Here is a 24,545-nt window from a genome sequence, read left to right as displayed (position 1 = left end):
TTTTTTGTTTTTTAGAATATGAAGTTTAAGCACCGAATGTAAACTTAACCACCGATTTTTTTGTAAGGCGATTTTTCTTGGGAAAAGAATTTTTATTTTTTTATTTTGGGTTTTTTCCCATGACATGTCCTATTTTTTTTATTTTTTTCATTTGATATATTTTTTATCTAATATTTTAAATATCATCGATGTTTGTTCTCTCTTCATCGCAACGATGTACGATCGAAGCGATAGTGGTATAGTTGATGTATAAAGGTCTCACAATTGGATAAAGATAAAGGATTAGAATGTTATAGAATCAAAGTATAAGGGTGAAAACGATAGGATGATAATGATGATACGAGAATGAGACACCCATAGCAAGACAAAAATAAGAAGATCAAAGTGACAAGACGAAAATAACAAGCGAATGCAAGGTAGACGTACCAGGGCTAAAGCAATGAGACGAAGACGATCACGACGAAGCCAAAAAGACATCTTTCGAGTAAAACACAAAAGAGATTTAAAAAAAAAAAAATCATCCCTTTTCTTTCAAATGATTATCCTAATTTTTATATCTTCTGCTTTACATTAAAAACCATAACAAAAAAAAAAAGAGTAAAGCACATAAATAGAAAGCATATTATCAATCACAAAGAATCATCAAAGAAAAAACGTCTATGATTGATAATAAAAATAAATTAATAATTATCTTTCTTATTTTAATTAAATTTAAAAGATATGTAACGATGAATGTAAAGTAAAAGGCGACTCTAAAATATAAAGAAAAAATTTCCCCCCAACGCTAAAGATTTTCAGACAACAAAATATTGACAACTCTGATGACCTCTCTCCAAAACTTTAGAAATACAATTAAAAAAACAAGATCAAAGATAGGCATTAATGTTCCTAACCTATTCGAGTAGGCGTTTACAATGCCATAGTCGAAGATTGTATATCCTATACTTGTCTAATAATTTATTTTAACATGGACAAGAATATCACCAGTACAAAGCCAGCCATGGTGCTGAAACTTCTGTGAGTGCTGATCCCCAGCTTTTGGAAAAATAAAAATTCCATGGGCAATTTCAACCATGTCAAAATTTAACCAAGAGAATCAAGAGTTCATGACTGAAATAATCCAACAAAAAAACATTGAATGCCTGACTAGTCCTTTGAATCAACCATGGCTAAGCTTTTTTTGTATTCAAAAGCACATGCCTGGTGGTTTTGCTTGCCTACAAAATCGATCGAGCTGTAATTCTGTTCCAACTACTTGCGCGGAAACCCGCCAGAGAAAAGGATGACAACATTTACATATGGTTTATCAAGATAATGTATGTACACTCGGCACAACTAACCCCCTCTAATCATCGATGCTCTGGATTTCACCCTTCATTATCCGGTTGCTGACTACGTTAAATCCTAAGATAGATGGGTTCATCTTCTGCCCTTTCTTCCCCTTTTTCTTCCCCCGTCCTTTGGATGGCCCATCTAACCCATCCTCTAAGCCTTCCTCGGCATCAGTAGCAGTGTTGGAACTCCGAAGAGATGTATTATGTACAGATGTGTTTCGGGACTTCTGTGGCTGGAAGGCAATTTCGAGGACATCCGGTGCCAAGAATTCCTTGTAGTTGAGAAAATTGTCAATGAACTCGTGGTTGCGGTCCAAAGAACCAAGATTTTCTCTCAGTAGCACTTCTGCCTCTGAAGTTGATTGCTTTACGCAAAATTCCAGAAAACTTGTATCTGAAACAATTGGAAAAAATTTTTAAGTAATGATAATCTTATCTTAAGCACAAAAAAAGAGCAAAACAGTTTTGGTAGTTGATAATGGTACCACTTGTTCCCGTAAGACGGACCCACTCATTCACGCACCAGTCCCTGAATTCCACTGCTTCTGCAAATAAGAGAACATAAAAAACAGTATCAAGAACAAAATCAGAAAACGAACCAATGGCGAACTTTACCTGAGTTCTTTGTTGTGGCAACACTCCTACCCTTTGAAACCGACACAACTGGCCCAGGTGAGGCTGAAAGAGAATGATCCACAGGTCTGTTTCCTGATGGCTTCTGACCTGATCCTGCTCCAGAAGCTCCTTTTGAAGGAGTGCCCTTAACCAGTTGCCTAAACCAATAGTTGTTGCCAACCCCAGTTTGCTTAGATAAAATGGCCTCTTTAAGCACAAAACTTCAGAAATTTAAAGTAGCAAATTTTGTAACTATTGTATAAATCATGACAAAGTTATCCTACATAAGAAATTCATATAAGCTTAACACCATTGATTCATGAAACTCATCCTAGAGAAGGTAACAGCTTAAAAAATAAAAAAAATTATCCCTCAAGTTATATCGACCATGCACATTCTTGAAAGGCAGAACAATGAGGCATATAGATCAGTGAAAATAAACACAATAGAGAAGGTATAATAACAGCAAGTGTTGCATAAATAAAAACAAAGAAGCAATCGTGCCAACAATACTAAAAGGTGATCTCAGTTAAAACTATAACAGTACATGTTTCAAACAATCGTATCAAAATTAAACAATAGCAGATAAAAATCTGGGTTGCAGGACACGACTTGACAGACACCAAGATATAATGCTGTAATATTGCAAGAATGACAATATGAACACTTAAGAATCATATGATTTGGTCAACTTGACAAACAGATAAAAGAGCCAAAAGAGTAAAAGCATAAAAGCCATACAGATAAAGGTAAATTATTGAAATAAAACATGAATCCAATTAATCTGTAAGTAACAAAGATAGCAGGAAAAATGTTAGCAAAACCAAAACAACTATGTGTGGCAAGGAAACATAAGCTTCAAGACAGAATTTCAATGCAATTAACATATGAACTCTGAAAACACAATTCCAAGCACGTACTTCTTGGGTTCTGGTTTTGATTGCTCACTAGGTCCCCAAAATAGATCATCTTCAGACCTAGATTTTGTCTGAGTTGAAACTTGTGAAACGAGATGAATGGATGATGCAGTGTTGGATGGAAATGATCCAGAATCCTGCCTAGAAGACCCATTTCCACGGCTAGCATGGTTTGATTGGAGCTTTGCAGGAGTTGGTATTGAAATTTGTTGCTGCACGGTTCCAGACCTCTTCTCTTGCTCCATTTGAATGTCTCTTAATGACATCGGCCTGTGAAGCTTCCTCGAGTCCAGAGACCAAGCTGGAGGAGGAGCAGAGCTTACCTGATCCCCCTTCCAAAGAACAAAATCTCCTAAAGATGGACCCTTGGGTAGAGCAGGCAACAATTCTTTCTCTTGTTGAACCTGACATGTACCTTTAGCCTTTTCAGTAGGAGACGGATCTGCAGACAATTCAGCCATACCAACTGATTGTGGGATCTTAACTCCTGAAGCTTTTGACTTTGATGCTTTCTTGCGGGCTTTTCTAGTATCTTTAGCCTCAACAAAGTCATCATCATCAACAGCAGATGTATCAATGTCGGACCCAGCTGGTGTCGGAGGTGGTAGAAGTAAACCCTCAGCACGACTAACAAAAAGCTCTGTGTCTTCTTTACTTGATTTGGTCAAAACTTCTTCAGCCAATAAATCATGCAGCTGACTTTTCCTGCTCTTCGACTTCAGATTATTTTCAGAGTTAACCACGGAACTTGTTGCAGCTTGTTTGGTATCACCATTCAATTTATTTTCCAAGTTGGTGACTAACCCTGACCAAGGAGCTGGCAGTGGACTTCTTGCAGATGTAGGAACTGCATCAATTTCAGAAAGCAATGTTTCTTTCTGTGCTCTCAGCTGTTCCTCCTGTTGTATCTCCAAAAGTGACTTAGGCTTGAGACCTGGAGAGGATTTCCATGCCCACTGAGATGAAGTTACCTTTGAATTGGATGTCAGTGGCCCCACCACTCCAGATTCAGCTTCTCCTTCGGTTTTAGATTCAGCAGTTACAAGATTCACGGAGGATAACAACTGTGATCTCAGAGATTCAGAATGCTCGGTGGAGGATGCAACAGAACCTTCAACTCCTGTTCCAGATGAAGGCCCACAGAGAGACTCTTCAGCATCTGCTTGCACTTCAGATTTAACCTCATTAGCATTTGTACCAACAATTTCAATGTCAGTACTTGATCTTTGGCTGGAAACCGTCTTAGGCAATCCTTTACCAGGGTCTGCAGATATCTTTGTCTTGGATTTCTTCTGCTTTTTTAATTTCTTTTCAGAAGCCTTTTTAACTTGTGCCTCTGCAACCATTTCTTTAACTTCATGGCCAGAAATATTTATATTTTGTACTTGATCAGAGATAGATGATACAAAATCATGAGATGTTTGACCACCCTCGACAGAATCCAAATTATTCAGGGCTTCAGAACCAAATGGTGGCACTGCTCGAGTCTGAGATATCAATGGTGGCTTATGGTCTGTCTCAGCATCACCCAAGCTTTGATCGATCTTTTGGAGATCAGAAGTTAGTTCCTCAGATGTCTTCATAGCCTCTAAGAAAGTCAAACTATCTGCCATCACTGGTTTTTCTACAGTAGTAGGGTTAGGAATATCATCATTATCCAGTGAAAATTGAGTATCTGATTCTTTTGAACAAGACATTTGGTCAAAGACCTGATGTGGTAAGCACATGGACAGAGATCCAGAGCTTACAGAATTGACATCCAGCGTGCCTTGCATATTAACATTCGGATAGTAAGATGGTTGCTCGGAACACTCATATGCAACAGGCCTCTGCTGATTCATCTGAAGTACCTCATGTGTTCTTTGAAGCATAAGATGATTGACAGCAGCATTACCTGCTGACATGGCAGCAGGTGCCTGTCCATAAGAAGGATCACCAAACTGTTGATGAGACTGATGACTAGATAGGACCTTCGAAAGCATATGCTGCTGCTGAAGCATCAAGAGCTGCTGCTGCTCTTGCTTTTGCTGCTGCTGGAGCAACAAGATCTTTTCCAGAGAAGGGAGTTGAGCAGCAGGAATCTGAGAATGCAACTGTAGCTGTGACAGCAGATGCTGTTGTTGCAATAAATTCGACAAACGAGGATCCTGGTTTATCTCAGAAGTTAGCATTTTCTCGGGTGGAACTAAGCAAGACGAAAGATCACCATGTTGTGTGATTAAATGAGGCAATGGTGGCTGATTAGCAGATTGCAAACCCTGCTGCTGAACTCCTAACCTGATCTGGGAAGGCATAGGTTGATTATAATGCATGTTTAACATGTCAGCTGGAAACTCAACACCACCACAAATAGGGCTGTTTACAGTTGGTGCTTCTAAAAAGTTTGGACGAAAAGGCACACCAGAATTAACAGACCGTGAAGGAGGCTTATCTGCTCCAGGATGCAGTAAGGACAACAAGTCAACATGCTGAGGAGACTGAAGAATTTGAGGGGGAGAGCCCCCAGCCGAAGGCATGAATTTAGAATGGGGCACAGAAGAATCTGAGATTATATCTGTTTTTGAAGCAATTGATGATACATCACCCTCTGACCAATATGAACGAGGATTCAGTAATGACCTTTGCCTCTCCAACAACCTGGCTTGGGCAAAGAGGTAATTCATATCGTTCCCACTTTCTCCTACCACAGAGGGCAATCGGCCAGATGTGCTCCCTCCAAATTCTTGCATACCTGCATGGATAAAGTGAGGAGGTTAGAAAACTTATCTGATACAGGCATGCTCAGAAGCTAAGCAGACAGAATATTTGCATAATCACAAGAAGAAAAAAAGTGGTGATCTATCATGCAACTCATCAGATAATGTTTTCCAGTAATTATGTTTCAAATAAATATTTTAGTCAACTAACAAACCTCGACTAAGAGAAAACCTTTCTGAAGGTGAACCACTCGTGTTACCAGACATTAACGACTCCAAAAACCGATTCTGTGATTCAGTTGCAGTGTCATGCATGTTTCTCTGTCCACTCTTAAGAACATTTTCGCCAAGACCTGAATGAATGCTACCAGGATTAACAATTTTTCCCTTAAGAGATTCGTCCAATGTAACACTGTGTTTCACAACGCCAAATCCAGGTGGTGGCCCTGCCTTCATCCGTAGGTGTGGCATTACATCCCCAAGTGATGAAAAAGGTGCATCAGCTGGAGAACCCGCAAGTCGTACTTGCAAATCAATACCAAAATATCCTGCTTCAAACCATCCAATAAGATCACTTCCAGAAAAAGGACCTTGAATTTGACCTTGAGGATCTTTATAGTACAAAGAAAGATCTTCTGGAGAAGGTGACTGCAGCTTCCTGGCAATCAACACATCCTTGGAAATCAAACTATCACTTTCCTTCATAGCTTCAGTTGATTGCCTTTTATTATTGGAATCACTTTTTGTATCTGAATGAAAACAAACTCTGTCGGTGTCTTGCCATTGGCCATCTCTGTATAATAAAGAGGTAATAGCTGTATTATGCTTAAATTCCACATCTTTCTGCAGATGGGATGAACTCATATCTGACTCTACTGATGCAACTTCTAAAGAAAAATCTTTCCTATCAAATTTAGAACCATATTTATGGTCTCCAGCTGACTGAGATTTCTGTGGGACAACATAATGAGATGAACTTTCCATCCTGGTTACTTCTTTAGTAATCATCTCATCTGCACTAGGAAGAACCACATCTAGATCTACAAAGAGATTAACAATCAATGTTAGGGAAACTTACTTAACAAGAACTGCATCCAACATAATGTAAGATTACCTTAAAACAAAATTAAGGCCAAAAAGAGAGGAAAAATATTCGTAAGTTTTGTCAATTTCAGGCATGTGACGGTAATGACACTTGATTTTAGATGCTAGACCTCATGCATAAAATCCAAATTGATTCCTAGAAAACATGAAAGAAAGAAAAAGACAAACTATATCCCATATTTTAACAATAGGTTTGAAATAAACGTACCTATTACATTTACTTTATTTGGCAGAATTAAAGAGAAATTTAATTATGTCCACCTCTAAATGATGTTCGAGTTAATAGTACTGTTATCCATATGATGGACTCTCCAGAGGGCTGAAATTATCACTTTTAATATAGTCGATGTATCATCTTTATAACCAAGCCCAGCATTTAATAAATCATGGTCACTGCCTATCCACGATAATTTAGACTATCCAAAAGGATTAGAAATTATAAAGAACAATCAAACATCTCATATGTGACAGAAATTAACCAGAAACCAAACAGAACCTAATTTACTTTGCCGTGATGAGACAGCATCTGTGTTAGTCCTCCCAATGGAGCTTTCCTTTATAAGCTGAGAAGCACCACTGCTCACAATTTCTCCCTTGTCGATTCCCTTGATGATAACCTACTCAGACACCAAAAGCATAAGGACATGCAGAAATGGAAAGAAGTATGGCCAATAAAATTAATCTAGTTGATTACCGATTCATCAGAAGTCGGAGCAGAAAAAGCCAAAGGCTCCAGAGGTTCAACTTGTGTCAGGGAAGGTACTTCAACAAACTCATCTAATGACAATCTAAAACTTTTTATATCAGTTGTCCGGTATATATCCAGCAATTTCATCCTAGTATATCTTATAGTTGAAAGGTCTCCGGATGCACCATCTGACTTCTCATGAGAAAAACCCAAGTGAAGGGAACGTGAAGCATCACTATTTGTGCTGCTCATGCTAGAATTAAACCTTCCTCGACCAATAGGCGCAGATGATATCCCATTTTCTGCTCTTATTCTACCGTAGCCAATCATATTGGGCTGTTTGACAGGTGTCTGCAATTGGTGGTGAGAAGAATCTCCCCTTCCACGGCCCAACGTATAGTTGGACCTCCATGAACGAGAATAATGGTCATCTCCTTCTGTCTCCTTTCCATGGTTGTTTATGTCCTTGCCATGACCGCTAAGATAGGGCGCAGGTGTTCCTTTGTCAGGAGTTCCATTACCACCTTTGCCGGAGTCTGACCACTTCTCACGCCAGCTATCAGACTCCTTATCACCCGGCCCCCAGCGTGTGTTCCACTTGCTCTCACGGCGCTGGTCACTTTCCTTGTTACCTGAATCATTCCACCTTTCGGACGGAATTCGGCGTGTTTCTCCAGAATGCCTGAATGTATTTTCAGACCATCGCTCTATCCTACGAGAATCACCAGGCTCTTTGTCCCCCTCCCTCCAACGGTCTCGTCGAATGGCGGAACTAGTTTCCCTTTCTTCATCATGCCAGCGATCTCGGCGCCCAGGTTCTAGGTTATGCAAGACTGGCCTGAAAACATCATTTCTCTTTCCAGTATTAGACAAGTCTTCACCAGCTCCTAATGCCTTCACAGCATCTGGTCTATTGTCATGATGAGAGCCTAATTCCTGCATGAGAATAAGATTCAAAATTGCATGCTATACTCGGAATAGCAAACAAAATAAAGTAACACCAGTGCAATGATGGCTGCCACAGCCATCATTGCTTGCTGAAGACCCCACAGGAATGTCGGATTAAAAAAACTGCAAGCATGAATTATCTGAGCACTACTTTACCACAGCCATAATACTAACCTTATCAACAGCCTTTGATATAAGCCATTGAGGAGAAAGAGGTATAGAATTGTCAGAGCCTTGCATGTCTGCAAAAGTTGAACATCTTAAGTAGAAGAAACTGTGCAATAGAATGACAATTGTAAATGAATAGCAAGAGAACGAAATTCAAAATTATATAATATTAATATAATATAATTTAGATAGCATAACATGTTTGTTAGAACTAAAGAAAAGGCATGAAGAATCATATGGTTCTTCTGCTCATGGATAAAAGACCCACAAGTCTCCATTGTTATTTGATAAATGGTACTAGAATGACATCACCAGAAACAAGCCTAAAGGAACAACACAGCTTAAGTATGAACTATGAAGTACTTCAAGTCTGAAAGATGAATTAAATTATCTCAAAAGGAAGTATCCGTTTCAAGGACCATTATATCTCCGCTGTTTACAACTACGTATTCACTAAATATGACAATTTACTGCATTTAAGAAATGACAGATAAAAAACCAACAGATTCTGAAAATGTAAATCTGTCTGTCCTTGTCTTCATAAATTAGTAATTTGGAATCTTTCTTCTACTGTGTCATGAACTCAGGGTAAAAAAGAAGATACCTAGATAGGCTATTTAAACATGTCAAACACTCGCTGCAACTTTCTCAAACAGCTATTTGACATATGCTATAAGACTGAAGTTCAGATGAATGATTAAATAAAAGAAAGCCTTGCAGTTTCAACTATAGGAAAACACATGATAGCCCAAAAGCAAGTTCTTTAAACAATTGTACATTAGCAATGGGATACATCCAAAGCAGTACAGGGATCTTGCTCCAGTACTTTCTTTTTTGCCTATTCCTACTTTCGTTCTAATTTTAAAGCATTTAAAAAGGCTGATGCAGTTGAATGGTAAAAAATTACCATACTCCAATGCTCGAATGGTGAACATCACTAACTCCCTTCGGCTGCACAGTCTTAGTGTGACTCCACTAGGCTATAATATATAAGAGGAACGATGGTGTTAATTGTCACTTTGTTACCTACCTCTAGTCCTAGCTTTCTCCTTTTTTTGCCTTTTATTTTTCTTCGCGACTTTCAAGATTAGATTCTACACTTGCCAAAATAGGATCGGGCGTGTCAAAACTGCAATGATATGAACTCGCCTTCCACACTCTTCCCGTTGATCAAATAAGACGATGGATAACTTGCCCTACACAGTCGTTGAACGCGAATAATGAACATTACAAACTTTTCCCTCTTCTTCTATGGAAGAAAGATCAATCTACCGCAAAACCTACAGATTGTTAAGACTGTAATAAGCAACAAAAAATCGCCTCGCAATATCTCCAACGACAAAGCTTCGAGCAGCAGTATTTCCAATAAGAAAGAAACGTTCAAAGAGTAGACCAACATAAACAAACAGCGAAACCCTAAAAGAAGAGAGCATCATCCCAAGGCGAATGATCAACAATTTGATTCCCAAGTAGAGGGAGCACGGCAGTCCAAGGACAAAGACCCTTGACGGAGCTAGGGTTTCTGGACGATAGGCGGAGGCGGAGGCAGAGGCACAACCTTTTACGGTCTGGTGCGGCGAGGGGTCCACGGTGAGTTCGCGGCGGCCATCGGCATTGCTGAGGTCGGCCATCGTTAGAAGTCAAGCTCCTGCTCTCGCTCTGTGGTGGCTGCTTGCTCGGAGGGGGGGAAGGAATGGGGAAAAAGGAAGAGGGGAGGATAAATGGAGGAATGAGAGAAGCCACGCCTGCGCACGTTAGCACGATCCCTCGGGTTCTTCGAACTAATTCGTGACCCCAGGACAAGTCAATCGAACACCGCCGTCGATTAGACGATCCGACGGTTGATCTCCCTCGATCCTTCTATTAGCCACCTGATCGCGTTCCTAAACGTGCGCCGGCAGAGGAGCTCTAACCCTAGTGGAGGTTTCGCATCGAGAGGCACCCACGAACGAACCACCCATCATAAAAGTCGAATCCACCTGTAACGTGGCTATCTAACTCCGGCCCCACGCGGGGTATCTTTTGCAGGGTGTGCTTACTTTGGTCTCGACCAAGTAAACATATGCGGTACGACTACCCGCGAGCGTTTCAGTATCCGATCAGTCGATGTGCGGCATGATCCTATTGGATCACCGTTCAGCGATCGAACGGGGCTGATTTCTCCTTCCGGGCAACTCGGATAGCATGGGTTTGGGCGCGGAGCAACTTACCGGGAACCCAATGTGTCCGGTTCGAGTTAGACATGGATCCAAGCAAATTGGCCAATCCTTTTGCAACTCGAGGCTCTATTTGCATTGATGGGCAATAAAATGTAATAGGAATGCTTAGATTCCAAGCAAATGTCACTTACTTTGTGCTCCTATATGGGGAACAGAAAGCTGGATTGATATGAATGCAGTTAATTAAAGGAGGAGAGAGATGAGCAAAACACAAAAGGGCTAATGTGGGGTGGGTGAATGCAACTTTGTGAGTGCACAAGTTGTTATGTTGATGGTATATTTGTGAGTGCACAAATATATACAAATACTTATATTTGTATATAGTCTTTTACGTTGTTCATTAATTGTGGGTCGCAACACAATAATACATTGGAAAATGTCACTTCTTACCGAACATGAAAATGTGTTGGGTACTCCTATTTCGATATTAATTAAATTAGTGTAATTTAGTTAAAAATATTTTTATTTATTTATTTATTTTAATAATCAATTACATCTTTTTCTTAATAATTTTATACTTTTTTCTATTATTTATTCGTTTTCTATTTTATTTTTTGGGGGTTTTCTTTGGTAATAGTAGGGATTTTGAAATAATTCATGTAGAAATTATAGTAAGTATTTAAAAATAAAAAAAAAATATTTTCTAATATTCCATTTTATAGCAAATGTATTTTTTATTTAATATATTTTTTTTTATTATTGTATATATATATTCCTTAGAATTTCTTTATCAAACACTATGTCACACAGTAGAAATTTGAAGTTAACATGGGACTGGATCGCGCATAGTCTATGTAAAAAATCAAAGATATTTCTGATGCTTAAATTAGTAAAAATTTATAAAATTAAAAATGAGTATGATTCTTAGTGATAGGTCACACTTAGTCATTTTTATATTGAGCTTATATAATCATCAAATTGAAGTGAAGAGTTAATTTTGCAGATGATTACGCAATATTGACAGTTATTATTCAGCCATGAAGACGTGTGCCAAACTGTCAAAATTTATAATTATAACTAAAATAATATCGAGAGCTCTCAGTTAATGCATTTGAACTCTCACTCTTATTGGTATTAATTAAGTGTCAAATATATAAAATTACGTATCATCATGTTATTCATTTCCTTAATGGTATTGATTAAGTGTCGAATATTATCATATTATTCACTTATCACTCTCCCCCATCTTAATTGGACCTTGATGATCGGATTTGGTTGCATCATCATTAAATGATATTGGCTACACTATTGTTATGAATTCTTCATAATCGAATCCAATCAAATCATTAGTGAATGATGTTTTATTGTCGAATTTGATTACATCATTGTTGGGCTTTTATCATATCATCATCAAATAATATTTTTATTATTGACTTTAGTTTTGTTATCGTTGAGGAATGCTTCAAGACTATGGTCTGATGATGATGGGGGATACTTCGTGATTGGATTTGATTATATCATTATCGGAAAATGCTTTACGATCATATTCAATTACATTTTTGTTAGATGATTTTTTATAGTCACATTTGGTCGCATCATTGTTGTGGGATGCTTTATGGTCTAGTTTTATTACATCAATTGCTTTGGGTACCGCATTTAGTTATAAACTAATATCCACACATGTGGCATGCCAATTGTCATCTCAAATTATCATAGGCATATGTGCCAATGATTATCCTGATCATAGTATTTGTTTTGATTCAATCTTATATGGGTTTTCTTTGGTAATAGAAGGGATTTTGAAATAATTCATGTAGAAATTATAGTAAGTATTTAAAAATAAACAAAAATATTTCTAATATTTTATTTTATAGCAAATGTATTTTTTATTTAATATTTATTATTATTATTATGTATATACAAATTCCTCAAAGTTTCTATATCAAACACTATATGACACCATAGAAATTTAAAGTTAACTTGAATCTAATGTCCAATCTTAACGCCATCATGAAAACATGTGACTTGTGTATAATCGTGCATAATCTATTTAAAAATTAAAGATATCTCTAATGCTTAAATAAATAAAAACTTATAATATTAAAAATGAGTATGATTCTCTCTAATAGGTTGCACTTAGTCTTTTTTATATCGAGCTTGTATAATCATCAAATTGAAGTGAAGAGTTAATTTGGCAGATGGTTAAGTAATATTGGTAGTTATTATTCAGCTATGAAGACGTGTGCCAAACTGTCAAAAAATATAATTATAACTTAAATAATGTCGAGAACTCTCGACTAATGCATTTGAATTCTCATTCTTATTGGTGTTGATTAAGTGTCAAATATCAACATATTATTCACATATCACGACTCCCCCATCCTGATTAGATCATACTTGATGATCTGATTTGATTGTATTATCATTAAATGATACTTATTGATTATAATTGCCTACACTATTGTTAGAGACTCTTCGTGATCAAATCTTGGATGATGTTTTATTGTCGAATTTGACTGTATCATTGTTGGGGGCTTTAAAATTTGATTTTATCGTATCATCATCGAATAATATTTTTATTATTGACTTTAGTCTTGTTATTATTGAGGGAGGGATGCTTCGTGACTATGGTCGTTGACGGGGGATATTTCGTGATTGGATTTAATTATATCATTGTTAAGAAATGCTTTATGATCAGATTTGATTGCATTGTCGTTGGACCATGCTTTAAAGTCATATTTGGTTTGGGATACTTCATGATCTTAGTTTCATTGCATCAATATTAGTTAATGTTCCATAATTAGATTTAGTTATATCATTATAAAAAAAATATTTTATGGTTGAATTCGACTATATTGAAAACTCCCTTTATGTACGTCCCTCGTTGTCATGCAAGTTATGATCAGATTTAGTTATATCACATCGAACTGTTGTCGCGGCCGCGAGCTCAGCGGCTTCTTCCTCCGTCTCCCGGGAAGTGCTCACAGAGGATGGGGACTACAACGCATCCGTCCAGATCCGCACCAAAACCTAGAATCGATCCGATGGCTTCCAGCACTAACTCGTACTTCCCGGAAACCCTATTCCTTTCGTTTTCCGTTCGCGTCGACTCTAACCCTGCTTCTTGTCGAATTCATCGGCTTATTCTACTCGGAATCGATCCGTTTTAGATTTTGATCTCTCTTTCTCTCTCTATATTTCACTCTCATTTAATCCTCGTAATTAATATCGTTTCGAGGGTAGATCTACCTGTAGTTTTTTTTTGGTTTATCGGATCTTTTGGGAAGAAATCACCATATCGTGGAAACATTGAATCGACTGTTTGCATTCGTCCAATTTCTGGAGGTGTTGTAGTTGCACATAATATCTTTCCCGATTAGCAAGACGTGATCGTGCTTTCCTCGGTTGTTGCTAACATCTCTGTGTTTCTGTTTTTCCTGTATTTTGAAGCTAAATGTTTCTAATCGTGATTCAAATGGAGAATCCTCAGATCTCTATGTCGATTGCGATAGGCTTTCGTTTCCTCTATTCTCACTAGATAGAGTTTCCTTCTAGCTTATGTTTTGCTTTGCATTTTATAGGATGGATATGCCTTAAGCAGACTGTGCAGAGTCATCCACCTAGACTTTCTGCTAACTTTTTTGAAGCTTCTCGATCCTTGGTCTCCTTCGGAGTATAAACCTCTTCTCGAGGAAAGGAAATGGTCTTCCTATGCAGGGAAATCACTGCAATCTAAAATTTTGTGTGCCCTCATGGGATGGCACACACGTGAGTCATTTTGCTGAACATGGTTATCCTGAACATGCTCTGTCTGCCTGTTATTAAGGATGAAACTCCTATAGGATATCTTTTCAGCTTGATAATTTCTCAAAGAATTGTATTTTTTTCGTCAGTAATTGAGCATGCTAAAACTGTAGGAACTGATTGCTAACCGGTGTAGATCAACTATTTCACTAACTAGATGATGATGATGCACAAATGAATGGAAGAGCCTCATAGTTCTGTCTCAGTTACTCGTAACTGTATTTGTTGATTCTTACATAGGAATTTAGTGATGCTAGATTATTTACCTTTTTCTCTGGTATTGCCAACAGAAGATCCGAAAATATGGCCTAGACGTTTAGTTTACCTATTCAATTGTAACATGTAGAAACCACTAAGGAGTGCAGGGCATCTCTTTTAGACCAAGATTTTTGTTTCAGAACGATTAAGGTAGAGACAAGCTAGAAGGCTACCAGAAGCCAAACACATACAGCAGCTCATTGTAGGTCCAATTATTCATTGAGATGTCTTAAACTCTTCGCTTTTTTCAGTTCCACAAGATTGTATGTACTTCATTGATCTGCTTATGTTTCTTTAGTATGTGTATCTTCTTTCAATTATCGCCAAGAGACCGTCTTTTGTTGTCCTTAAATGAATAAGATTAAGAGCAACCTTTAGTTGTTCACATTTCGTTTCTAGCAAGAGCATTTTTCATGTATTTTCATGTCTTTGTACAATTATACTCATATGTATCTAGCAGGAATCAGGCACACTGTTTAGGGATCTATGTGGCCATACATTACTGGTTATGAACTTCTAGATTTGTAAAGCGAGTGCATCAAAACATGCCGGACTGCTGGTCATTGTACTGTTTGCTAATATGCGGCCCTGCCTATGAACATCAACCAAATAGTTTTTACATGGTTATATACATTACTATTATTTGCAAAATCCTTGTTTTCAGACTATTAAATCTATATTTGTTTGTTGGTTGAAAAAACCATTATATTATTGATGTCATCTTCAAGTTCATGTTTGTTGCAGTCCAAGAAATCATCTGGAATGGGTCACTTTCTGCCTGCTAGTGATCCTTGGCACATCTCATTGCACCGATGGCCCCACATAGTGGAATTTTTAATCTTTACATGATTTTTTGTAACAGATAATTATTTACTCTGATATATTCTGTCATCATCCTCTCTTTCCCCTCCCCTATGGGTGGACCTTTTCCATGCTCTTGAATGAAGCTATCGTTTTGAATTTGTCATTGTTTATAGGATGTCCATCCCCTTGAGAAAAATGGATCGACCTTTGTCTTAATTGATATAACCTTCCCAGCAATATTAAATGCCTGAGCTGTTAACAGGTTTTGCTGATCTTAGGCATGCTTGAATCGGTGTCCTTCCATTTGAATTGTTCTCGTAGATAATTGACCCTCTTTGTGACTTGGAAACACATTCATGCTAGGATCAACGGTGCCTTATTTTGGATAGTTGTGTTTTATTCGTAAGGCTGATTGGTTTTTGGCTCGGACGATAAGTTTCATTGATGATGTTTTTGTAAGAATAGCTGCCTTCTCGATTCTAGTCTGTCGCTGTAAATCTATACCCTACAAATATGTTGCTGCAGCTGTTTTTTACTTGAGAACTTTCCTGTTGCAACAAAAGTGTAATTTGCAATTGTGAACCTTGGTGTCTTGTAGTATTATCAGCTTGCAAATGCTTACAGAGCTACAAAATTCATTTGGACATATTACAGGTTTCTACAAAATTGTATTTCGTGATATAGTACTGCTTGCATGGTGGATTTTGTTTGAGAAAAACTCCAGCGAACCTATCTTCTTCTTGCTAGTGAATTGACATGCTTTTAGTTTGTATGTCCATTATTAGGAATTTAGGAGGGCGTTACACAAGCTTTCCTGTGTCTCAAATATAATTGTGTACGACAGCATCAGTCATCTGTTTCTGATCAGCGACCAACGGCTACTTGCATCAAGACATTCTATTCTAGATGAGAGGAACCGAGGACATGAGATGATCATCTTCTAGACAGGTGCTACTTCTTCTTTGTTTTCCGTTTTTGTGGCAATGGTAAAGTTGGGAAGTGTTTTCCTGCTTTTTCTTCTTTGTTTTCTGCTTTAAATAATTTCATGTATATAAATTCATCTATTTCTGACCAGCGAGCAACAGCAACTCGCATCAAGACATTCTATTCCAGATGAGAGGAACCAAGGAACGGACATGAGATGATCATCTTCTAGACAGGTGCTGCTTCTTCTTTGTTTTCCGTTTTTGTGGCAATGGTAAAGTTGGAAGTGTTTTCCTGCTTAGAATGCGGATGCCAGGTACGACGTCAGTGATTGACTATTCAACAGAGACCGAGGGAGAGAGAGAGGCTGTGTTCGTGATTGTACGTGCCCAGGCTCATGGCTTCTGCCTCTGCTCCACGGGCCATCCGGTACAAGACGGACGACGAGTGCGCGCCAAAGTGACCAATGCCACGGGAGAGGGAGGGCGGAGCGCCGCTGGGCAAGTGCGAGAAGGAGCTGAAGCGGAAGGGGGCTGACCTCGACCCGCTCAAGGAGGTGGACGCGCTGCTGCGAACCGAAAGAGCCTGCTCCCGAGTCCAAAGGCGCGCAAGTGGCAAGTGGTCGGCGACGGATCTCGCCACCATTGCGCTCCTGGTAATATCCCGCGGCGTCACCAGGTTCGTGCTCTGCAGCTAGGAGTCTCGACGGTAATCATCTCGATGCCCCTTCTTTTGCTTCTTCTCTTAGCCGAATGATACTTGGTTCTATTTCGAGGATTGATCCATAGAAAAATGAATGGTCCAAGTTCAACACCGGCGGGATCTCTCTTCTGTTGATGACCACAGTAATCTAAGCAGTATGGTCCCATGGATTTCATCGATCACTTCCACGCTCCACAAAGCGGGCGGGAGGGAGGAAGCAGCAGCAGCAGCATTGAATGGCGGGGCGCGGACGAGGAGGCAGGCCCTGAGGCGCGTGCACCGGCACGCGGTGGTCAAAGGCGTAGAACTTGCTCGGGGCCTCAACCGGACGTGAAGCGCATTAAATGCGTTCGAGGCTTCGCGCTCGCCATCAATGGCGGCGGAGACCGTGCTGGAGGAGACGTGACGCTATCTGCCTCTCCTTCCCCGGTGCGTGCGACACATCCTCGACGAAAGAAAAGATGAGAGGAGATGGACGAAACGGATCACACAACTGTGCGTGGGTCTTCCTCTGCCGCAAGAAGCGGCGTTCCGAGCTTTTGCTGCTAAAACCATCGGATACATTATGGATGGAAGAAAGATATTACATACAATCTAAAAGGAAGGTTCCATTTCTGATTTGCTTGCACGAAATTCAAAGCCTGGCCCTTTGTTCTTTGTTGGAGGCTTCGAACTGCGTATTATTTAAAGCAAGGTTAAATGTGCATGTTGCGTACCATGCACTTCCACCGCAATGTGTGCATCTTTACAACCAGCAGCTTGTCCTATTGCATGTCTTGTGGCGTATGCCACTTCACAGGTTGTGCGCTACGTCCGTCATGCCTTCACAGTGTTTCTTTCATTGGCCATGCAGAAGAAGGAAGGAGAAGTAGCAGAATGCAGAGCCTCGTGAAGCACAGCTTCATCGTACACATACACACCGACAGAACATGTTGATTAATCTACAAGAAGGTTGAGCAATCAAGATCTGTAGTCTGGAATACATGAACTAATCCTCTCTATCTTAACAATCATCAACAAAAAAAAGAAAGAAAGATGCAAGGCTATAAATTGATGATCTTTTTATACATGAGGAAGGCTTATTGGGGAGTGAGGGCGAGGTTGAGATCAATTCGTGGCTTCTTCTTCTGCGGCGCAGTGGGCAGCGGCACCTGCGACTCGCAGCGGGGGCAGCGCGGGTTGGCCTTGGAGATCAGCACGTAGGAGAGGCAGCTGGGGCACCCCGCCGCCACCAGACTTGCGCCGCCCCCGCCTGAGTCTTCCCCGTCCTCCGACCCCTCCTCCCCGCCCTCGTGCCCGTCCTCCGCCTGCCGCTTCGTCGACACCGTCGTGACCGACGACGACGATGACGAGGAGGGCGAGGAGTAGCCGGGGCTGCCCGGCGCTGCCTGCCCCCGCCGTTGCGCCGTTACCCTGCCACGCGACTCGCGCTGCGCCCGCTCGAGCGCCCACTTCACCTGCTCGATGGTGCACACGCTCTGACTCCGGGGACACGGCGCCGCCGCCGCCTTCTTCTTCCGGCCGAAAACGTCATCCGGAAGCAGGTTAAGATCCTGCAACTCACATCACACCATGCACCATCAGAAATTAGTCGGAGCTGCTGATTCCTACCAATCTCACGTCGATCACGTGAACCTTGCATGGTTCCGCAACGTAAACATGATAAAAAACAAAGGAAGAGGAGCATACCAGTGGGTGGAGATCGCCATGGCAACCGAAGGAAGGCTTCAAGCCAAGATCAAGATCCTTAGGCCCGACCGCCACGCCGCCACCGAGAAGGTCCAGGGTCACCGGACCCGTCTTCCCTTCCCTTAAGCTCACCTCGACCTCCATCGACGACAAGAGGTCCAACCGCACAGGCGGTTCTAAGAATGACGGGAAGCTTGAAGAAGTAGATGCAGGGGATGTGCTTGCGGACGCAGTTAATGAGAGCGGGTGGGAGGACACCATCACACGAGATATGGAACAAAGGGTAGAGAAGACCAACAAACAAAGGAATTAAATGCTAATTTGGCTGCGAGTAGGGCGTCCATCTGCGCATTCTCTCATTTGGTCTCCCGTATGGTAAATAATGGACGAGACCCATCACGCAGCTCTATGTCTGCAAGCTCTTGGATTCACCTTCCCCTGGGAATAACTCGCTCGATCCCTCTCAGATCCACCTGCCACTGCCATCTTGTGATTCTCACTCACTCCTTGAGTACCATCTTTGGGATCAGCAATCTGTGACAACTTCATCTATGTTTGGGGTGTGCTAATGACATGGTGGTAATAGGGCGAGGTAACGTAGTAAAACGGACACTCTACGACTCTCTCTCTCTCTCTCTCGACACGTTGTGTGGCTGTGGACATGGGTGCAGCGATGCAGCCATAATGAGAGGCTTGACTCGGGGAAACACACTGGGAGTATTCCGATGGACTTTTGAGCCGAAGCAGACTCAAGTTAGATGGACTTTTCTACTTGGGTTGCATCCATAAATGCAAGAGGTTGCTGTCATTGAATGCCTTGATATTTAATGCATCAGAGCCTCGGAGATGGAGAGATCGTTTAAAGTTCCATGTATCGCATTTAATGTTCTCACAATATCCGCTCCTCCTCTCTCTCTAGATTTGTTTCACATGAATTGTGTTGCCAATGCATTGCCACGTTCCGACGTCAAGCACACGGCAAATGTGATGATTTCGATCGTCACATTTTGTGTTCAGTCTCGATTCTTACGTGGATCCGATCCAGCTTGAATGAGTCTCTGTGTTCGATGTGAGACTAAAATCTTATCCAAGTCGACATCGACGGTAGCTTCCTATCTGAAAGATTTTGATGACTATGGAACTCCATGCGATGCTAGCCACATGATGGCGAACTACCAAGTTAATTTGCCAACTAACATTGAGCTTATACAAAGTCCAGTATTTATGGTCATTAATTGATGATAAAGACTAAAATTCAAGAGAGAGAGAAAAAAAAAAACGTGTGCAAATAATGTAAATTTTGACCATTTGTTTTGTATGACGAAGTCCGTTCCACTTAGTTTGATGTCGCAACTAATCAAATTCAAGAATTATGTACTGATGGAATGGGCGGAGGAGAATGTCAAATTGAACATCTAATCTATAAAACTTATGTTGAGGATGCTTTCAACAATATATTTTTTACGATCAAATCAATAATATCTAATCAGCTCAATATGCCCCGGGAACCCTCGTGTATCACGAAAATACCCTAATTACATGCTATTGGATATAAATTAATTTAGCTAAATTGAGAAGAAACCATGTTGTGTAGTTGATGGCATCATCCGCAAGGTGAGTGTTGACCCGGCATTGTAGTGGATGTTGATTGGGCATAGACGTAGTTGATCCATGTGTGATTTGTGAGTATATATATGTCGTTCAAGGAAAATAATATTCATTATATTTTTAATCATGATTACAACCATACTGTGGTGAGAGATGATTAAAATCAATAATGATACCAATTAGGTTTCTGTACCTATCTAAACACATGATCCACATAAATTATGCATGTGATATCTAGAAAAAAAAAGCATGGTCGATGTCGATCTTGATTACAATATCAAGTGATATATATAATATATTTTTATTATATAAAAAATTTAATATTAAAAAAAATACATTTAATGATGTATAAGAGGATCGCATACGGAGATCCAACAATGCACTAAGCAAATCTAATGTCTCAACAACTTTGGTTGACGAGTAAGAACAGTCGGTAGCTGTCCAACCGACATTGAAACCATGATCTGGAAAACTGATGAGAAAAATCATATCACCTAAAATTGGTATACAAGTCAAATAATCAATTAATCTTTCGAAATGGATTATGTGGTCCGACTCGAATTATGGGTCCAATTCATTCACTATCAAACCAATGCCTTTCTCTCGTTAGCTATCGCAGAACTTGCAAGCTGTCGAGTTGCCCTCTCTATCTTCTACAAATCAGAATTATTCACGTAAGTGCAACAAAGCGTGGAAGTTTCTTTATGAATGCAATGTCTTCTTTATCTAAAATAAAATAAAATAAAAAATAAAATAAAATAAAATAAAATAAAATAAAATAAAATAATGATAATGATAATGATAATGATAATAATAATAATAATAATAATAGTAATAGTAATAAAACATGACTAATTACATAAGTTAATACGACTCATACCTGTTTTTTTATCCATATCCATCTTAAATTTTCAATATGATTTAAGGAACTCATAAATTTCACCGGTTCTTCTACTCAATTAATTGTCTATGCACCACAAAGAAAAGTCAATTTTACTAGGAGGAAAGAAGAAACAATTTGAGAAACCACCAATGAATAGATTGACAGCAGAGGATCTTTACCAAGTCCAACATTTCCACCGTAGCTGTGACCTTCTCAATTACAGGATCCATCATCCGCCTTCTTCCTCCCAATAGAATAAGACAGTTCTGTTCCATGGCAATCGGCGTATAGCCTTGTATCCTTCTAGCTAATCATGTCCGCGGTTGGGCAATTTCCAAAGGATGGATGCATGTTCCCACAGTTCAATACAACTTTCCTTGAAAGTGACTTAGATCAATACTGACAATAATAGTCATACGAATCATGTCTTAAGAGGTCGTATCAGTTTACAAGCCTTCTTCACCATTCATATAAAGTGTCCAAATAACATGATTAATATATTCCAGCAGCATAATAACACATGGTTGTAATATTTACTTAAGTTTGAAGATGCCATAAGCCATAAGCACTGCAGAGATCATGAAGTTTACCATGTCTGATGAGACTCCCAAGGCCTGTCGAAGGCTCACTTTAATGTGCTCGTTCTCTAAGGATTTCGAGGTCCAGCTCTGAGGTGTCAGTAGCCTGAAGCTCATAGTGAACACCATCCAGTTCTCTCCTGAACCGATCCTTGGAGGCTGCATACAACATCTTAGCCCGGATTCGAGAAACAGAAGGGGACCTGACCAACATTAATTTAAGAAATACAAGGAAAATGTAATGCAATCAGTGATCGGGAATTGACATTTTCGTGAAACATCTGATTCATAGGAATATATCATTAAGAAAGAAAGTTTGATTGTATGTTGTTAATATTACTACATCTGCCTAAAGGAAAATGTAACTCTGCAAGATTGGTCAAAGTGATCTAAACAGACGGCGGCAAATAGCTTGGACAGGAAGTTACGTCTAACCACTTGAAATGCTTACTGAGCCAGATGTTAGGAGCACTAAATATCAGTCTTGCAAGCAACTAACCTATTTGTCATGATCATCCTTTCAATTTTAATTTGATTTAGTCTTTTTGATGCAAGTATGACAAAAGCAGTAAGATTTTCCAAGAAACACAACATTAATAAATGGAGAAACTTAAATTTCTTAATTGTAAGATAAAGGTTTTATCAACAGGTCAAAAACCAATTTCTATAAACTGATTTTTTAGAACAAATTATTTTCAGTGTCAGTGTTTGGCTTATTGAGACTTGCATAGAAGAAAATTTGTATCTTGATTCATCACAAAATAGCTATTCCCATCTTCTCATCAGTCATCAGCCATAGAGTATTAGAAAACAAACAAAACCATCGTGTTTGTGAAGCTAATTGAAGCCACTAAGATTACAAATTTATATATACTCAATTCTAAGAAAGTACTGACTTAATCCTTTCTCATGGCAATGATATATGAGAAAAGACATACGACTGTCTACAATTCCAGGTCTCCCTTTCTGTTTGCATACAACAATTTTTGAGAAATTAAGCGAACCACTCGACCACCTAGAAGAGATATCAAGTGAAGCAACAACATAAAATGCATAGGTTATGCTGCTTTTCATCACAGGCCAACTACCCAATTATCTACATCAGAAATTTATATGAAGGAACAACATGGCACAAACAGGTTATGTCAATCCTATCACAGCCCAACACAAATGAGTTCACTTAACTTTCTATACAAATTGTGTGTGTGTGTATATATATATATATATAATAACTTTTAAGATAAAATTTTGAATTCAAGACAGACAATTCTAGCCATGCATACCAGAATGTATCGTATTAAATAAAAAATGATGGCAGGAATAGGCTCACCAGGCAATGAAAAATATCTTGCTTTTCTGACAGTTCTCTTCAGTCACAAAGTCAAAATCATAGATCGCATAACGGCAATCATTTTCAGGGAGAGAAGCCATAAAATCATCATAGCTCTCAGTTGCACCTCCAATCTTTTCCACAATAACCTCCTTCCGTTTCTCGTCAATTTTGAAAACCACGTACCTGTGTGTCTTCTTCCTCTGAAGCTCTAAGAAGATATGCTTGCAATCATCAGCGACACCCATTCCAGAGGAAGCATTTGACTAAAATCAGTGGATGTGGATGTCAGACAGTACCATTGAGAAAACAATGTAAAAACGAGTAATATGTTCTTAAGAATGCAGATTTTAACTTCAATAAGATGTTAAAGAATAGAACTCATATTCGTCCATTAAAAGCCGGGTCGACTTAATGCAAAATAAATGTCCAGTCATATATAAACTAGGAGTTCAAACCATCCATGACAGAGGCAAATCATTTTCGTTACCGACTACACTGTCATCCTGCCATGATCTTAGCTATCTAGAAACCTAAATATACAGAGGCAATACAAACAATGGAGCACTTTAAACTTCAACGGTACTTGCAATAGCAGCCTGCATAGTCTGTAAGCGATACTTCATAAGAAATGCCTGACAAAGCAGCTACGTTGTGCAGTAAAATTTGGTGACCTCTGCACGATAGAGGACAACCTCGACATGTGAAATCTATGTCGCACGCATTCATGTAAAAATATGGTCTAGAATGACCCAAACAGAACCCCGCAGTGAAAACCTAATCAAGCTTAGCAACTGACTGCATCAGAAACAGACGAAGCAAAACTTTGACCCCTTAAATCCGCTTAATGATCGCCAGCCCTAAATCGTCAGTACGAAGTGAAACTTCAACGAATCTATGAACTAGCAACTAAATGAACTGTATCAGATCCGATCAAACTAACTATCTTGAAGGACCCTAAAAATCAGAATCAATGAAGAAAAACCAATAGAAGTTGAACCAAGGAGCATCGAGATCTGCCAGTCCAAGAAGATAACCACGAGATCTCCGAACTGGAAAGCGAATGTAAAAGGGGGCACGACGCGATCTCGCCAAAGGGATGCGCGATGACTTACGTGGGATCGAAGGAAGGCCATTCTGATGATGGAGGCGATCTCCTCACATGCCAATCCTTTCTCCTCGCAAGATTGTCGACCGATCGATCGAGCGAGTGGGGGGAGAGGAGCACCAGTTGTGCGCGGCTTTTGATGGACTGGTGGTCTCCGTACACCAAAAAGCAAAATAATAATAATAATAAGAATGGTCGGGACTCGACCCGATGCGACACCGCAACCGA

The 24,545-nt window shown here is 39.6% G+C and overlaps 3 protein-coding genes and 2 long non-coding RNA genes across 12 annotated transcripts; 1 reads left to right on the top strand and 4 right to left on the bottom strand.

Moving 5' to 3' along the window:
* Positions 1 to 1,111: 1,111 nt before the first annotated feature.
* Positions 1,112 to 10,384, bottom strand: LOC135605824 (protein ESSENTIAL FOR POTEXVIRUS ACCUMULATION 1-like). 3 transcript variants are annotated; one of them, XM_065096330.1, is made up of 9 exons: positions 10,029 to 10,384; positions 8,477 to 8,544; positions 7,361 to 8,290; positions 7,163 to 7,283; positions 5,778 to 6,602; positions 2,870 to 5,597; positions 1,980 to 2,107; positions 1,820 to 1,879; positions 1,112 to 1,728 (listed from the first exon to the last, which is right to left on the bottom strand). In XM_065096330.1, exons 1-9 carry the CDS (start codon positions 10,099 to 10,101, stop codon positions 1,346 to 1,348), a joined length of 5,316 nt encoding a protein of 1,771 aa, XP_064952402.1. In that variant the 5' UTR covers positions 10,102 to 10,384; the 3' UTR covers positions 1,112 to 1,345. The 3 variants fall into 3 exon arrangements, with proteins under 3 accessions (XP_064952402.1, XP_064952400.1, XP_064952401.1); XM_065096328.1 differs by having other exon boundaries at positions 1,950 to 2,107; positions 10,029 to 10,383; XM_065096329.1 differs by having other exon boundaries at positions 1,950 to 2,107; positions 7,172 to 7,283; positions 10,029 to 10,383.
* LOC135605825 (uncharacterized) lies at positions 8,834 to 10,022 on the bottom strand. The gene is made up of 2 exons (XR_010484563.1): positions 9,755 to 10,022; positions 8,834 to 9,666 (listed from the first exon to the last, which is right to left on the bottom strand). It is a non-coding gene; the product is annotated as an uncharacterized LOC135605825 (long non-coding RNA).
* A 3,134-nt stretch (positions 10,385 to 13,518) lies between the features above and the next one.
* Positions 13,519 to 17,778, top strand: LOC108951778 (uncharacterized). 4 transcript variants are annotated; one of them, XR_001976398.2, is made up of 5 exons: positions 13,519 to 13,693; positions 14,211 to 14,397; positions 16,281 to 16,443; positions 16,571 to 16,655; positions 16,736 to 17,778. It is a non-coding gene; the product is annotated as an uncharacterized LOC108951778 (long non-coding RNA). The 4 variants fall into 4 exon arrangements; XR_001976399.2 differs by having other exon boundaries at positions 16,722 to 17,778; XR_010484561.1 differs by lacking the exon at positions 14,211 to 14,397 and having other exon boundaries at positions 16,722 to 17,778.
* Positions 17,628 to 19,143, bottom strand: LOC135605823 (uncharacterized). 3 transcript variants are annotated; one of them, XR_010484560.1, is made up of 4 exons: positions 18,811 to 19,143; positions 18,190 to 18,674; positions 17,838 to 18,062; positions 17,628 to 17,663 (listed from the first exon to the last, which is right to left on the bottom strand). XR_010484560.1 is itself a non-coding variant. In XM_065096326.1 (3 exons), exons 1-2 carry the CDS (start codon positions 19,069 to 19,071, stop codon positions 18,201 to 18,203), a joined length of 735 nt encoding a protein of 244 aa, XP_064952398.1. In that variant the 5' UTR covers positions 19,072 to 19,143; the 3' UTR covers positions 17,628 to 18,062; positions 18,190 to 18,200. The 3 variants fall into 3 exon arrangements, 2 of the variants coding, with proteins under 2 accessions (XP_064952398.1, XP_064952397.1); XM_065096326.1 differs by having other exon boundaries at positions 17,628 to 18,062; XM_065096325.1 differs by lacking the exons at positions 17,628 to 17,663; positions 17,838 to 18,062 and having other exon boundaries at positions 18,074 to 18,674; positions 18,811 to 19,137.
* A 2,546-nt stretch (positions 19,144 to 21,689) lies between these two features.
* LOC135605822 (actin-depolymerizing factor 11-like) lies at positions 21,690 to 24,485 on the bottom strand. The gene is made up of 3 exons (XM_065096324.1): positions 24,325 to 24,485; positions 23,210 to 23,475; positions 21,690 to 22,082 (listed from the first exon to the last, which is right to left on the bottom strand). The coding sequence occupies exons 1-3, from the start codon at positions 24,343 to 24,345 to the stop codon at positions 21,932 to 21,934; spliced, it is 438 nt and encodes a 145-aa protein (XP_064952396.1). The 5' UTR covers positions 24,346 to 24,485; the 3' UTR covers positions 21,690 to 21,931.
* Between the last annotated feature and the right edge of the window lie 60 nt (positions 24,486 to 24,545).

The sequence above is a fragment of the Musa acuminata genome, chromosome BXJ2-2 (genome assembly GCF_036884655.1).
Source record: "Musa acuminata AAA Group cultivar baxijiao chromosome BXJ2-2, Cavendish_Baxijiao_AAA, whole genome shotgun sequence".
In the NCBI taxonomy this organism is placed as follows: Eukaryota; Viridiplantae; Streptophyta; class Magnoliopsida; order Zingiberales; family Musaceae; genus Musa; species Musa acuminata.
Note: the sequence above shows the minus strand (reverse complement) of the source record. Positions and strands in the feature narration are given on the sequence as shown.